The sequence below is a fragment of the Mastigoproctus giganteus genome, chromosome 6 (genome assembly GCF_048544385.1).
Source record: "Mastigoproctus giganteus isolate SK-2022 chromosome 6, ASM4854438v1, whole genome shotgun sequence".
NCBI lineage: Eukaryota > Metazoa > Arthropoda > Arachnida > Uropygi > Thelyphonidae > Mastigoproctus > Mastigoproctus giganteus.
Window position 1 is genome coordinate 33,537,244 of NC_143580.1, and position 16,538 is coordinate 33,553,781.

At 35.9% G+C, this 16,538-nt stretch overlaps 1 protein-coding gene across 1 annotated transcript in view; it reads left to right on the top strand.

Annotated features, from left to right (window-relative positions):
• Window positions 1-16,538, top strand: part of LOC150084145 (small subunit processome component 20 homolog) — a 343,987-nt gene that overhangs the window by 76,658 nt on the left and 250,791 nt on the right. The window contains exon 9 of the mRNA XM_090376133.1: window positions 6,475-6,633. Coding sequence (XP_090232259.1) covers window positions 6,475-6,633 — 159 coding nt within the window. The remainder of the gene's footprint in view (window positions 1-6,474; window positions 6,634-16,538) is intronic.

A 16,538-nucleotide genomic window follows, 5' to 3' on the forward strand; every position in this document is an offset into this window, starting at 1 on the left:
AAACTCGGTGCCACCCATTGTATGCTTAAAATTCTGCCAATTTTTAATAGTTCAATATCCAGCGAGTTTGCACACAACTTCAATTGTCTGGCATTTTTTTGGCGATGTGTTGTACATGACATAAAGTTTATCAATAAATGCTTTAAATCTGTTGATACCTGCAACGGATTTCACAGTATCATCAACTGATCATTCTAATCAGTGATTAGCACAATGCTACACTATTAAAGAAGGGAATTTTTCTTTCATTATTTTTTGTAATGCCACTTTTACTACCCATCATAACAGCTGATGGGTAGTACCATCACATGTGACACAAACTAAGTGAGATTTTAAATAGTTTTCCATCATACCACATGACTGAAGACAATCGAGCAGATGATCAAATATCCATTTTGCAGTAACACTTTAGAGTTCAATCAAGTCCAGAAACAAATTTACGGGAGATCTCATTCCACTGTCAAATATATAAGTTCAAACGTAAACGATTGAATTGGATTTCTTACTCACCACGGTCAATTATCAATGAAATTTTGCTGTTCGGCATAATAATTTTATTAGCCATATTTTTTCTCATTTCATCACTAATGTGGTTCAAGATGTTAATGTAAGCATTAGTGAAATGAAGAATATGACCCATGTCAATCCCATTTAATTCTTGTAGGCCAATCTCTGATTCAAAATTATGCAAAGACTGATTTTCTTTGGCCACTTTATATGTGGTGGGAAACATTTTTGCTGTTATTAATTTTTCGTGAGATAAACTCTTTAAACAGATTTTGAAGGGTCTCTTTCTCAGCTTCTGCAATCAGTTTTATGTCCCACTGTTTCCTTGTGATTGAAAATTTTCTTTCATAAAGACAATAGCTATTGTTGTCTGCTTTCGCCAAAATAGGTAACTTTATTATTTGCCCATTCCTTAGAAATCTTCATGCCCGTCTTCTTTTCCACTCCAACAGTTCCAATTTGTTTACATAATGCGCAGCCAAATCTCTTATTTTGATAATTTAGCTAATTAGCCCTGACTTACGTAATATTTGACTTTACGTAAGTTTTTGCCAGCCGGTGCAAACTTAAAAAATTCGTGGAAACATATTCTCCATCCCGTAGGAATAAATGGAGGTATCATGAAAATATCGTAATGTGAACCGAATAACACATTGGTTTTTTTAGTAATTCATTCCAAGACCTCGGAAGTTGATATTTTTGCTATATAACTAAGCTATTTATCTCTCTAAAAGTCATATTTATAATGTATATTTTCATCGCTATCATATGTTCCCGTTATAAGAATCAATTTTGAACACCTTTGTGATATTTTTCTAAAGCATGTTTCTGGAGGTCACGACCAAAAAGCAATTTGCATCTAATTATAAATGGGTAGTAAACTCGATCTTATTGCATTTGCGATAATACTGATAACTGCAATTGTGTAGGTTTTTATGCTATTATGGAGAAATGTGTTCCCCTTCACTGAAATCTTCAATCAGATAAAAATCAAATTTTCGGAAACTTCTCTCTTCATTCCTATTTACGTATTACAATGATGAAGGGAAAGCGACTGACAAAAAGTGCAAGTGGTGGTAGTGCAAGGAAACGAAACAAATTTGATTTATAGAAATGAAGATGAAAATGATTAAGAAGTATGAAGCAGGACAAAGTTTGTCATCTATTGCAAGGAATTATGTCTCGCTGCTTCAATAGTGAATACTATTTTAAAGGACAGTGTGCGTATAAAAGAACATGTCAAAGGAACAACGCATTTAAGATCAACAGTGATCACAAAACAGCATTCAGGTGCTATATCAAAGATGGAACAGCTATTAATAATATGGATGGAAAATCAGATTCAGAAGCGAGTGCCCCTGAGTCTAATGACCATTCAAGCAAAAGCAACAAGTATTTATAATGATATTAAGGATAAGTACGGTGAACCCCAACCCAAGTTCATGGCAAGCAATGGGTGGTTTAATAGATTTAAGCATCGCGCGAGTTTCCACAACGTTAAAGTATGCAATTAAGTTGCCAGTGCCGATTCTGCAGCTGCAGAGAAATTTTGTGATGTGTTGGAAAAAATTATTGATGAAGGCAGCTATTCAAAGCAGCAAATTTTTAACGTTGACGAGACTGCTCTGTATTGGAAAAAAATTCCAAATTGAACATATATTGCCAGAGGAAAATACAATGCCAGGTTTCAAGGCGTCAAAAGATAGGGCCACGCTCTTGTTTAGGGCTAATGCAGCGGGACATTACAGATTAAAACCACTGCTTGTGTACCATTTTGGAAATCCTCGTGCATTTAAGGGCATCAATAAACCCACCCTACCCATGCATTTCCGATTGAAACAGAGAGCATGGATAACAATATCTCTCTTTGAGGATTGGTTTAAATGCTGCTTCATTCCCAAGGTTGAAAAATATTGTAAAGACAATGACATTCCTTTCACGATTTTGCTTCTATTAGATAATGTTCCTGGACATCCTATGCATCTAGTGCTGCACAAACATGGTGGAAATTCCCCAACTTGCGTAGTGTGTCGCGGAACAACCCTTACGTAAGTCGGGGAGATCCTGTATACTTTGCACAGAAGTCATTTTTTTTGATCAAGAGTCCAGCAACTTGGCCAGTCACCCTTTGCTGTTGGAGGCCGACAGCAAGGGATGACTGGCCATCAGGAACAGAAAGTCTTTGTCATAGTCTCTGTAGTTAAGTCTTCACTCATGTTTTCACTTGTTTTTAATTTCTTCACTGTGGAAGGCGAAAAGAAACTAGTAATTCTTTTCATTTTTTACTTTACTGTTCAAGACAATTTTTTTTTAATACTAATTCACTCACAATCTTAGTACCACACAGGAAGTTAAATAAACATGTTGCCTCTGAATTGAAAATGCACAAATACAAAGTTTCTGGTGTTGAACAAACTGTTATATTGTAACAAAAGTCGCAGAAAAACTAGTGGGAAACAGATATCAGCCCTTAGGACATGGCATTTCCAAAAGGGGAGGACTCAAGAAAAATGTACACGAGTTTACTGAAGTGGGTGTTACTTCTTAGATGAATAGAATACCTGTGAAAGTGGGATAAACTCTAAAAAATAAATCTACAGTCAGAGCTCTATGTAATGAACTCCATTGTTCGCTTGCAAAAAATTCATTAAACAACAATTTTGTTATGAAGAAATATGACCTTTTCAACAATGAAAATACTGTAATTTGGTATTCAGAAATACAGTAAAAGATGGTTAATAAATCAGAAATGAGTGAGAATAAATAAATTTTGTAATATTTCAAAACAATTTATTATTACATAACATATAAGATACAATTTTTTTTTTCATACATACATACATGCGCGTACAATATTAGTACACTTCAGAATTATTTTACAAAATATATGTCCACATTTGTTTTAACATACCTTTTATTTTCAGGAACATTTTCTTCACATTGCAGGCCATGACAGAGTTTCAAAAGTTGCCAACATTTCATTTAGAAGGTTTAATACCTTTGTTGTTCTCATATTCCTTCTCTCGTCATCAATCTTGTCATTAATTATTTGAACTAGTTCTTAAATTTAAAATTTTTTTTTTTTTTTTTTTTAAACTGTCCAAAATGTCGGAGTCATTCAGATACTGTGACCATGTAAACAGAGATAGGGAAAATTTGTGGAAAAATGTGGATAATGCACTTCCGCAAAACAACATTTGATTATTTGTCAGAGTAAAAGAAAACCACTCTCTCCTAATTCTCGAACAGGGAGCTTACAGTAGAAGGTTGACTAGAGCCCATTGTTTGCATTGGGAATATCCCTTGCCCAGCACAACTTCTCGGTATGTGGGACGGGTGGTCTTATAGATTTTACAAGTACACTAAGTTGTAGAATGGTAATCTCTTTAGCTCTCTTAATTCGAGCAGCAGCATTAATTGCGTAAATTGCCTAAAGGCCAGAAGTGCAGACATTGCGTACAAGTTTAGTCTCTCCTAATCTGTTCGTTATATGAAAATTTTCTTCGCTGAACCAAAACTATTTTAAATGTAATTTCCAAGGGGAATTCAAAAAAATCTCTATAAAGGAGTTCATTAAACAGAGGTCCGACTGAGTAATTTAGAATTCTAAAAATGGTTATAAAGTTTTATACTGAAAATATCTTAACAGTAGACAGTGGAAAATGCAAATTAAGTTAATAAATTTTAAGCTTATTTGAATAGCAGGAAACGCGCGAAAAAAATTTACGGAATATTACAAATTTCGAAATGTATTGCATCCAAATGCCACATGTCACCGTTAACAAAGGTGCCGGTACACCATACCATTGTGTACCGTCCCAAAAAAAAGCACTGTGTATTTCTAAAGAGTAAACTTTGTTCTTAAGAACTGTATTGGAATAATTTCTTTGTTGTGAATTAAATTCCAGCCCTAAATTATACCCCTAGGATAGTCTTAAAAGGGGAGAAAAGGAATCATATGTTGCAAAAATGAACAGAAAATTAGAACTACTGTTGCTGCAGGATCTTTTATTTCTGCAAACACGACAGCTCATTTCCGAGCATCAATAATTGAGAAAATGGAATAGGCACTTATTATTTGGAGTGACAACAGCATTAAAAACGATTCCCATTAGTAATTAAACAGAAGGCACTAAAAATTTATAACCATTTAAAAGAAAATGAAGAATCTTCTGTTAACCCAGAGTTTGTTTCCATTAAAAGATGGTTTGAGTGATTTAAAAACCGCTTCTCATTACCATTACATAACATAAGAATTCAAGGGGAAAGTGCATCAGCCGATAGCGAAGCTGCCAAGAAATATGCAGAAGAATTTGAAAAAATTATTGAAAAGCACAGATACACACCACATCAAGTTTTCAATTCCGATGAGACAGGTCTTTGGTGGAAAAAAATGCCCAACAGAATGTTTATTTCAAAAAAAGAGAAAACTGCACCAGGTTTTAAGGCATTAAAAGATCGGGTAATGTTACTTATGTGCAGTAACACATCAGGAGATTACGTGATACAACCTATGCTAGGTTATAGATTCTTGTGCAATGAAAGATGTAAATAACAATGCATTACAGGTATATTGGAAAGCAAATAAAAAAGCTTGGTTAACTGCTGATTTATTTAAAGAATGGTTTCTGAATTGTTTTGTGCCAGCTGTGGAAAACTATTTAAAGGGTAAAAGTCTAGATTTCAAAGTTTATAATTATTGGATAACCCACCAGGCCATCCAAACGTTGAAGTAATGTTCCTACCACCTAATACAACTTCTTTAATTCAGCCATTGGATCAAGGCAATATATCTACCTTTAAAACTTATTACATCAGAAAATTGTTACAATGGATTTTGGAAAAAATTGATTCCTATTGAAGTGATGGAGGGGCATGGAAACATTTTTCAGTTGTGAACTGTATCACAATCATAACTTTATCACTCAGAAGTAAAACTGTCAACATTAAATGCATGTTGGAAAAATGTATAGCCTGGGTCAGTTCATTCAGGAAATATGATCGATCTGGCAGAACATGGAATGGGTGCAATAGTAGAACTTGCTAAGTAGGTGGGTGGGGATGGTTTCAATGATATGACTACTGTAGACATTCAAGAATTACTTGTAGAAAAAGAGGCTGGTGAAGCGGATTTGGTGGAATTGGCATTAGAGGTAAACCAGATCAATTCAGAGGATAATAGCACAGATGAAAATTCTGAAGTTCCAAATTTTATGCTAAAGAGGCATGCAGGAAGGCATAAATTTAGCCGAGAAATTAGGTCTTATTTTTTGAATGCAGATCCTTCGACTGAAAGGAGCAAAAAAGTTCAGGAGGGAGCTTCAAAAATGCTTAGCTCCATACCATGAAATTTACAAGGATCTATCAAGCAAAAGCAAACAAGCTGAGATTACTGATTTTTTAAAGAAAGCAGAGGATGCATGAAATCTAGATGCTGCAGAAGAAAGTTCAGAAAGTGAAGATATTCTGAAACAGAGAAAACGTTCTTGTTTGATTGTGGTTAGCAGCAATGAAGAAGAAGAAAATTAAATCAACATACGTTACTGACATGTATCACAGTCTGTAAGGCATTTGTTCAGTTATAACTATTTTTAATAAAAATTAAGTTTCCAATTGTTATAAAAAATGGTGTATTTTTGTTAGCTTTTGGAATCCCCTCACCTTTTTGTACTGGTTCTTAGTCCTGTATAACACAGTATCGCACTACATAAGATTTTATAGGAACCTAACCACTGTGGTATAAGAGGGTTACCTGTAAATTTATTTATTTATTAGTCATAAAAATTATCTTAAAAAAGATAGGGTGTCAGAATAAAGATGAATATACAAGTACTATAAAAACGATATAGGTATTTCTCATCATGTTCCTCAAAAATTCAAAAAATTTCTAAAGTTAAAAATTCCAGTGTGCATTTTAATCTTACATTTTGATCTTACCAGTTCAATTCATTTTTTGTTTACTTACAGAATGATGATATTTCTTTGCGCGACAGTGCTTCATATCTGCTACAGAAGTTGACTTTGAAGTTTGCAGAACTCATTTTAGACCACAAAACAGCTTATAAATTAATTGTGTCTGAGTCCCTAATGGGTGAGATTCAGAAAGGCCTGAAAAATAAAAAAGAGGTAAGGTTTTCAGATGAGGTAAAAATTTTAATAAAATATTTTACTATGTTTGTTATAACAATACTGGCATATGTTTTTTTAAGGGTGCCTCTGTAGCCAGGTGGGTAGGAGCAGCAATGCGTAGCACACGCTTCTTGATTAGACCGGGGTTCGAGCCCGTGATCACCAAATACGGACGATGCGGAAAGGTCGGGGAATGACCACCGCATATCCCTGGAGCAATATGGTCTTAGTTGCTAATGCTCCTAAAAACCAAATAACAAACAATATGTTTTTTATGGAGTTAAGTGTGGCAACCTTTGCCAAGGCCATCACAACTATTCAGCAATTATTATATGAACTCAGTTTATAGAGCTATGTGTGTCTGATTTTTTTTTTTAAATGGTGGCTATAGAGTTTTGAATGGTAAAAATTTAAAAAAAAAAACAGAAATAAGAATAAGCAGACATTTTTATTATTCTCAGCTTAGTTAAACTGTTGTCTGGTAGAAGTTGTACAATTTGGTCAATGTTGATGCATGCTGCAGGCATAAAGTGCCATGTTAATGTATAGAAATCATGGAGAAAGAGCTAATAGTTGTGGAAAACAAAGTAAAAAGTTATGAAATGGAAAGATGGTTAAGCATTTTGTGACATTTATATTTGCCCAAAAGGAAATTAAAGGTAAAGAATTTTCACAATGAAGAAGAATAAAGTTTTTATCTCTGTCTTTTAGCACAATGATTAATATTTTCCAAATGCTTTAATTTTATTATTGTTAATAGAAGCAAGACAATACAAGGAAGGAAGCCAAGTTTATTTAGCATCAGCCTTTAAAAAAAAAGAAATAAAAAAGTTACATGGTTTAATCCAGTTATATGTCATATCTTCCCTAAATTATATAACTTTCTCTTTTTACAAGATTAAGTGTCATATTGTTTCAACAGTTAATAACCCATCAGCTAAAAGAAATTTTTTATACCCAGTTTATATGGTTTCTAGTTTGTGCCATCTGTTGAAAAAATAAAGATATTTCCCATAATTTAATTTACTCAGACCTTTCAAAGCCTTAAATATGCCAACTGTGTCTCAACACATACCTTGAAATCTTACAGCTCACAAAACTGGTCCTCCTTTCCCCTCTCAATACTCTTTTATTAAATGTAACTAACTTTATGTCCCTTATTTGCAATAGCGCCTCCGTAGCCAGGTGGGCAGGAGCAGCAGTGCATAGCACACGCTTCTTGATTAGACTGTGGTTCAAGCCCATGACCACCAAATATGGAGGATGTGGAAAGGTCAGAGAATGACCACCGCATATCCCCAGAGCAATATGGCCTTAGTTGCTAATGCTCCTAAAAACCAAATAACAAAACAAACAAAACAAACCTTATTTGTAACTTTTCAAGTAGATCTATATTCTTCCTGAAATAGGTTCTGCATACTTGTATGCAACACCCCAATGCTAAATGTATGAATTACAAATTGATGGTTAGATCCTGTCAATGATTTATGTAATAAAATGATTACCCTCAAGCTTTTCATTGTAATTTTCAAGTAATAAAGTAAACTAGATTTACTGTTATCCAAATGTAGAACCTTATATTTACCAATATTGTAAATGCCATTTTTTCAAGTCTTGTTTAACAGAGAACACCTTGTTTCAATTATTTAATGAATTCTCCCTCTCACAACATTTGTATCATCATTACACTGACAATTTTCTAACACTATCAGAAATAGTAAGGAACTCATAGTATATCAATGAGACCCCTTTGACCACCTTCACTTGTGGCCCTATTCCACTTAGAACAACAGCATGTATAATCAATTCCCTTTGTCTTCACCCATTTAATAAGTATTTTACCTACCATTTCTTCCCACCAATGGAACATTGTTCCAGTTTATACAAAAGGCATCCCTGTGACTAATAGAATCCTTACTAAAGCCTATATACTATGTCAAATTATTCTTTACACCATTTCTTTAGTGACCTCATCATAATGGCTTGTCAGATTAGTTAGAAATGATTTCTGTTTAACAAACCCATGCTGTCTTTCTTGTGTAATTCCATTCCTGAACAAATATGCCTCCAGTGCATTCTAAATTGTGGATTCCATAATATTCCTTGTCACAGAATTTAAACTTTAGTTCTGTAATAACCAGGGATGGAAATAGCTTTTTTAGAACAAGGCAAACTCTCAAGAAACAGTAGTTCCCATCCAATCCACGGAGGTTAAATTTTGACTTATCAGAGAAGATTACAGATTTCCATTGTCCAGTTATGCAGTTAGCATTTTCTCCTCTTGGATTTGATCAGTAAGTGCTTCTTATGAAGTTGATATGTTTTCAGACCACTTACAACAGTGCTTCTCAAACTTTTTTGGATCACTCTTGGTTGGATCACTGCCCCCCTAAAAAAACGCCCTCGCCAGGGCTTTGCTTTATCTTACCAATATAAAGTGAAGCTAAATAACTGAAATGAATATTTATCTGTTTGCCTCCAAAAACGTAAATGCAGCCCTGCATGTTTGTGTGTGAATTATAAAGAAAACTATTTACTGCACTTTATTCCTTCTTCGTAAAAAATTACAACTACATAAATAGTCAGTTATAGTCACTTAAATTAAGTCATAAAAATTAAAGTTAATTACATAAATAAGTTATGATATTAATGGAAATAGTTAATTATATTTTAATATTTAATTAGCATTAGCATTAGCATTAGTAGAGGCATTTGATGCAAGAAAGCAAGCTTATGCAGCATCAGCCAAAAAAAAAAAAAAAAAAAAAGTAACATAAATAAATAAAAATAACCACTTCCACTTCACCCCTCTGTTCGTTCGAAATACCTGTCCAGCTGAGCCTTAAACTTATTTAGGCTATCAACTTCCACGACAAGGGATGGAAGTCTGTTCCACCCACCAACCACCCGCTGGCTAAAGGCAAATTTCCGCACATCTATCCTACATCTGTCTTTCCTCAATTTGAATTTATGCCCTCTCAGGTGATTTTTCTGAGCTAGAGGAAGAATCCCATCAGCATTGAGCATGCTCAAACCATTCAAGGCTTTGTACACCTCTATCAGATCACCCCGCTGGTGCCTAGTTTCCAGACACTGTAATTTGCAAAACTTAAGCCTTTCTTCGTAAGAGAACCCCTTTGTCCCATTCACCAATCTAGTTGCCCTTCTCTGTACTCGTTCCAGCAGCTCTACATCCTTCCTGAAATGAGGCCTCCAGGCCTGTATACAGTACTCTAGGTGTGGCCTGACCATTGCCTTATACAAGGGAATAATCACCTCCTTATCCCTGCTAGAAAAATTCCTATATATCATTGACAATACACCATGAGCTACTCTTGCAGCTCGTCTGCACTGCTCAGAGAACTTCATATCTGCCTGCACCACCACCCCCAGGTCCCTTTCATTCTCTACCACTGTCAGTGTAGTACCACAGAGTTGATACGCTGCTCTGGGGTTGCTGTTTCCCATATGTAGTACTTTACATTTGTCAATGTTAAACTTCATTTGCCACCTCGAAGCCCATCTGCTCAACCTTTCCAAATCCTGTTGCAGCAGCATAGTGTCAGTAGTGTCCTTGACAACCCTGCCAACCTTCGTATCGTCTGCAAACTTGGACATTAAGCCTGATATACCATCATCAATATCATTTATAAATACAGAAAACAATAAAGGCCCCAATACTGAACCCTGAGGGACTCCACTAATAACATTAGTCCACGATGAGCAGTGTCCATTGATTACCACTCTCTGTCTTCTCCCCCTCAACCACCCCTTTATCCATAGCAGCAACTTGCCTCCAATGCCACACTGCTCCAATTTGTGCAGCAGTCTTCCATGTGCAACAGTATCAAAAGCCTTTCTAAGATCCAAGTATATAATATCAAAGTTATTCCCTGCATCCAGTTCTTTTGTGACTGCATCATAGTATCCAATCAAATTGGTCAGGCAAGACTTCCCCTTAACAAAACCATGCTGTGTCCTAGCTATAACTGAAGTCTTGTCTAGATGATCCTGCAGTGCTTCTTTTACCAGTGCCTCCATTAATTTTCCGGGAACAGAAGTTAAACTCACAGGTCTATAATTACTTGTGTCAGCCTTTGATCCCCCTTTGTGAATTGGGGTCACATTTGCACATCTCCAGTCAATGGGTACCTCCCCTGAGTCCAAGGAAGCTCTCATAATTATGGCTAAGGGTTTGCTTACCTCCTTTGCTGCCTCCTTTAATATAACTGGATAGATCCCATCCACCCCAGGTGCCTTTCTTGTGTTTATCTTCAACAATTTCTCCTCCACTTTGCTCTCAGTTATTACAAGATTCTCTAGCTTACTGCTAGAATTGAATACACCTCTGGCATTCCCCTCGCTGAATAACTCCTCATGTGTGAATGTCGATGCAAAATATTCATTTAGTTTGTTAGCTACCCGAGCAGGGTCATCAACAGTTGACCCATCGATCTCAAGTGGACCAATCTGATTCATCCCCTTCCTTCTAGAGTTTACATAAGTAAAGAACTCTTTGCTGTTTTTCTTCGCATCCCTTGCCAAGGATCTCTCGTAATCTGCCTTCGCCTGCCTAACCTCCTTTGTAACTTGGTTACAGATCAACTTGTATCTATCATAGGCGTCCGTGTCACGTGTTAATTTGTATGTATCCCATGCATTTTTCTTCTCTGCCATATGCCTCATTAGTTCATCTGACAACCATTTAGGCCTAAACCTTGAACAATATTTCTTAGTTGGTATGTAAAGCCTAGTAGCTTCCACGATAAGTTCTTTGAATGCTTCCCATTTTGAATTTGCTGTTGGCAATATCATCAGTTGATCCCACTGTATAGAATTTAAATACTGTCTCAGTCCATTGTAGTCGCCTTTACGAAAGCAATACCCCTTCCCTTTACCCCTAATGGTAGTTACCTCTTTGAGTAACTCCCACTTCAGCACACTGTGATCACTGCCACCAAGTGGTTCATTTATCTGCAGATTCTTAATGCATGAAGAATCACTACTGATAATCAAATCAAGAGTATTACTCCCTCTAGTTGCCTCCCGAACATGCTGATGTAGAAAACAATCATCCAATAAATCCACAAAAGCCTTGCTACTGTGTGAGTGACCAGCCCCCAAATTCCAGTCAATATCTGGGAAATTAAAATCCCCCATTATAAGACTCTCTGATTTACTGGCCCACTCTATTTCTCCGAACAGTTTCTTATTATACTCATCAGAGTCATTAGGCCTATAGCACACTCCTACTCTCAATTTTGATCTCCCAATGCTTATGTCACACCAAACTGACTCGACACTGCACTGTCCAGCGATGTCGACTGGCTTCACTTCCTTGGATTTTATGTGTTTTTTAACTAATAGCATAACCCCTCCTCCCTTCCTATCCTGTCTATCCTTTCTGTAGACATTGTACTCCCCAAATTCCAGTTCTGCATTTCTTATATCTGTGTGACACCACGTCTCTGAAATCCCCACAATATCTGCCTTTGATGTTTTGAGCAATACCTCAAATTCATCAAATTTATTTACTAAACTCCTAGCATTGGTGTACACACAAGTATACATGCACCTGTTCTTTTTCTTAGCTACCCTAACACAACCCATGTGTTTACTTGTACCCCAATGATTCCCAGCAGTCTCTGAAATATCCTGCATCTTATTTTCCAGGCTGCGGCTCATTCCAATAGAAGCAGTGCAAGAATCACTTTCACCTCTGCCAGTGGCTACTGTTAATCTATTAGTCCTTGTATCCCCCTTAATCTAGCAGTTTTCCGACCCACCTAACATTGCCTCGATAGCATCAGCAAACATTCTTGCACCCTTTCTATTTAAGTGTATCCCATCCCTGTAGAAGCAGTCTCTCCTGTTAACAAGTACAGACCAGGCTGAAAAAAATTCTACCCCTTGAGCCCTGCACAATCTTTCCAGGGCCGAATTGATTGACAGGGCTCTCATCATATACTCCCTCCTATCGTGTCTGGGCAGAATTGCAGACACTTTCAATTTCAACCCTAATTCACGGCTTTTTTTCATCAGTGACCTGTACTTGTCAAGTAATTCCGCCGGTCTCCTACTCTTAATGTCATTAGTGCCAACGTGTACAACTATATCACCTTTTGTGCCCTTAAAAGATGATATCCGCTCTACAACGTCATCAACTTTTGCCCCTGGCAGACATACCCTGGTCCTATTCCACCTATCCTTTTTACAAAGCATGTTTCCCGTTTCCCTGACAATAGAGTCACCAACAACTACTAGTTCCTTTGGGACCAGCGCATTCTGCCTTGGGGGTTGCCGCTGTGTTCCGCGATGACCAAGTGCAAGCTCTGGCATTGGTGTGGGCAGCTGAGAGCTTGATGGGCCCCTCACTTGTAATCCTTCGAGGGCATCCACCCTATCCTTCAAGCTCTCATATAGGCCCATAACAACGCTGAGTTGTCGCCTTATCTCCTTACACTCCTTGCATCGCACACACACAAAGACATCCCCCATGGCAGTATCATGTCCCATACTTGACTGCTCCGCAAACATCAAGCAAATAGTGCATCTTACAAGGCTGTGATTCAGAGGACAACTGCCCCCCTCAGTTCTCCCCTGGGCCACAGCATTCCCATTAGCTTGAGCCCTTTGCTTTGCTGCTCTGGTTTGAGTCATGATTTAGATTTACTTTCAATAAAATTTCAATTTCTGTACAAAATTAAATCCTAAACTTGTATCCAAACACAGTTATAACGCTATATTTATGTTTCAGTAACGAGTGTTATCTACGAAATATTTACGTTTCAGTAACGAGTGTTATCTGCGAAATCCCTTTATATAACTTTCGTATCAAGTTATGTATTAATTATTTGTTTTTACTAATTATTTATGTTACGTAACCTAAGTGATTATATGTATAATTAATTATGTTAAATAAAATTAATTATATTACGTTTGTAATCTAAGTCGTTATATGTATTTATTTAAACGTACAATTTAACTGCTAACGAAGTTCAACTAACGCTATCTAGTACGGCATACAACTATCGTATCACAATGGCGGGAAAATTACGAACGGTACCGGAGTTGAAACACGTGGAAACCTTTACCGATACTTTTATGCAATTACAAGGCCGAGTAAAGAATAAATACACCAAATTAATCAGAAAATCACCAAATAATGTTATACTACTAAATTTAAATCAAAAGTTTTAGAAAAACGATGGATGAGCGATGGATGAGCTTGGTGGAGATTTATTAGCTTATCAATATTAAGTTTAATATCTGTAAGTAGAAGTCGTAAATCGCCACATTTAACAACATCCAAACAATTTCTTTGTTTTGTCAGCAATTGAGATACAGCACTAAAACCAGTTTCGACTAAATATGATGTTAGAAAAGAAATAAGTAATTTTTTTACAATTCCCCACAATGCAGAATAATGGTCAGGGATTTTCTTTTGTAACCAAAATTCTTGATATGAATTTCGAAATTTTGGCTTCAGTTCAACTACATTTTGTAACTCAATCAATTCTTCTTCTACAAAACGGTCACCATCGTCATTATTTAAAAAAGGATTTATAACCCAATCTGGAATTTTCAAATTAAGGAGATCTTCGAACCTTTCCTGCATATCTCTGTGCAACATTTCTAGATGATTACAAAAAGTTAGTAGAGTTTCATCAGCTATTTTTTTCTTTTTTCTCTATTTCCAACAGATTTGGAAATTGATACAATTCGCGTTGTCCTACATTGTGCATAAAAAGCTTTAATTTTGAAATAAATGCTGAAATTTGAGTTTTTGCCCTAATAAGAGTTACATCATGTCCTTGTAAATGTAAGTGCATTGAGTTGAATCTAGTAAATAAATCTGCAAGATAAGCAAAATAATTTATCATTTTCTTGAGGTCGTTGTTCCTATCTTCAAAAAACTTGACAACAGTATCAAAGAGTTCATAAAATCTGTTGAGGCAGTTGCCTTTTTATTGCCACCAAACCTCGGAGTGAAGTAGCAATCGTTCAAAATCTTCACTGTTTTGATCACAAAGCTTTCGAAATATACAATCATTCAAATAATGTGCTTTAATTTTGTTTATAGCAATAACAGTTTGTAGAGAATTGTGCAGTTGATCACCAAGTTTTTTCGCAACTAAATGCTGACAGTGAATGACACAATGAACAGTAATAATATTTGGCACAGCATTTTTTAAATAAGCCATAAAACCCTTGTAACGGCCAATCATTGATGGTGCTCCATTCAGCGGCTGTGTCACCCCCTTTCATGCCCAACACCCCCCATGGATAATTCAAACGCCCAAGGGGGGGCGATATTGGCCACTTTGAGAAGCGCTAACTTACAACAACTTGTTTGTCCTTTCTTTCTTTCGTATACCCTTACACCTGTGTGTTCCACCCCACATACTTTAAGGTCTAGCATAATGATTGTGGAGGCTCAGAAATTTTAAAAAGTCCTGTGTTGGAGTACTAATCCATTTCAGCTCTATTTCAGATCTCTCTCTCCCTCCCTTCCTTCCTCCCTCCCTCTCTCCCTCACACTACTATATCCTTTGCAGCTGATGTGCTGTTAAACCCAAAAAACAACTCTCTCTTAAGATTCCTTGACACAACCAAACACTAATTGCATCTAATCTCTTTGAAAATATACAGTAGACTCTCGATTTTCCGGGATAGATGGTAAAAAAACAAATCCCGGTTAATTGATTTTCTCGTTAAACCAAAAATATAGAAGTCCCCAACATACGTAAGAGATACATTCCAGGACTTCTTACTTCGTTGAGTTTTACGTAACTATGGAATGACTAATATCATATTGCTACTATATTATTAGTTTAATTTTCTGATCCAAATCGATTGCTTTCCTTGTCTTGGTAGATTTACTAGTACCGCTGTCACTTATTCTCTTAGTCGGCTCCATGATAACAGTAAAAATAAATTTTCTGTAAAGAACTTCATGGGGTTAAGGCGAAAACTCACTATTATCACCATGCGCAATCTCACATTTTACTAAAGCACATTTCTGGAGGTCACTACCAAAAAACAATAAAAACAATTTGCACTTTCCGTGTTATTGGGCTTTTCTGTTCGTGCATCTAATTATAAAAGGTGGTAAACTCATCTTATTGCATTTTCAAAAATACCGATAACTGCAATTCTGTGGATTTTTACATTATTATGGTGAAATGTGTGTCCCCTTCACTGAAATCTTCAGTCATATAAAAAAAAACCCATAAATAAATTGCAAGTATCTTCTCTTCTTTCCTATTTTTTTGCTTGTTACTCCGTATCTCACTTGTGCAATTGCATGCCGTGATCATTGTTATTGATTGCTTATTTTATGTTGTTGGGTTTTTTTTTTTTTTTTTTTTTTTGTCTTAAATTTTACAATCCTAAAAAAAAAAAAAAAAAAGAAAAATTGAGTGAAAAAAAAATTTACGTAAGTCCGAAGTTGCGTAAGTCGGGGACTAACTGTATTGAAAAATGTTCAGCAACCTACGTTAAAAATATAGCAATAGATAAAAAACGAAAAAACTTACCACGTATTACTTGCATGTCCAATACGATGCTTCCCTTTATTTTTTGCGATGTCAGTATTAAATCTAATAGCATACCTTTATTTTTTACGATGTTGCATATGGTTTGTCACCAACATTATAATGGATCATCATTAAAGATTTAATGGACGCACCGTTTTCAAACTTTTCAATAATTTCAAGTTTTTGTTTAACTGAAAGCGCAAGTCCTTTGCGTTTACCGAGCATTTTCGCGATTTCTAAGCAAAAAAATAAAATTATTTATTATAAAAAAAATTTCGACATCCCTGACATAAATAACGAAACAAAATTTGTCTTTTTGCTGTGCAACAGAACACAGCAATCGACGCGATGCACTCAAACAAA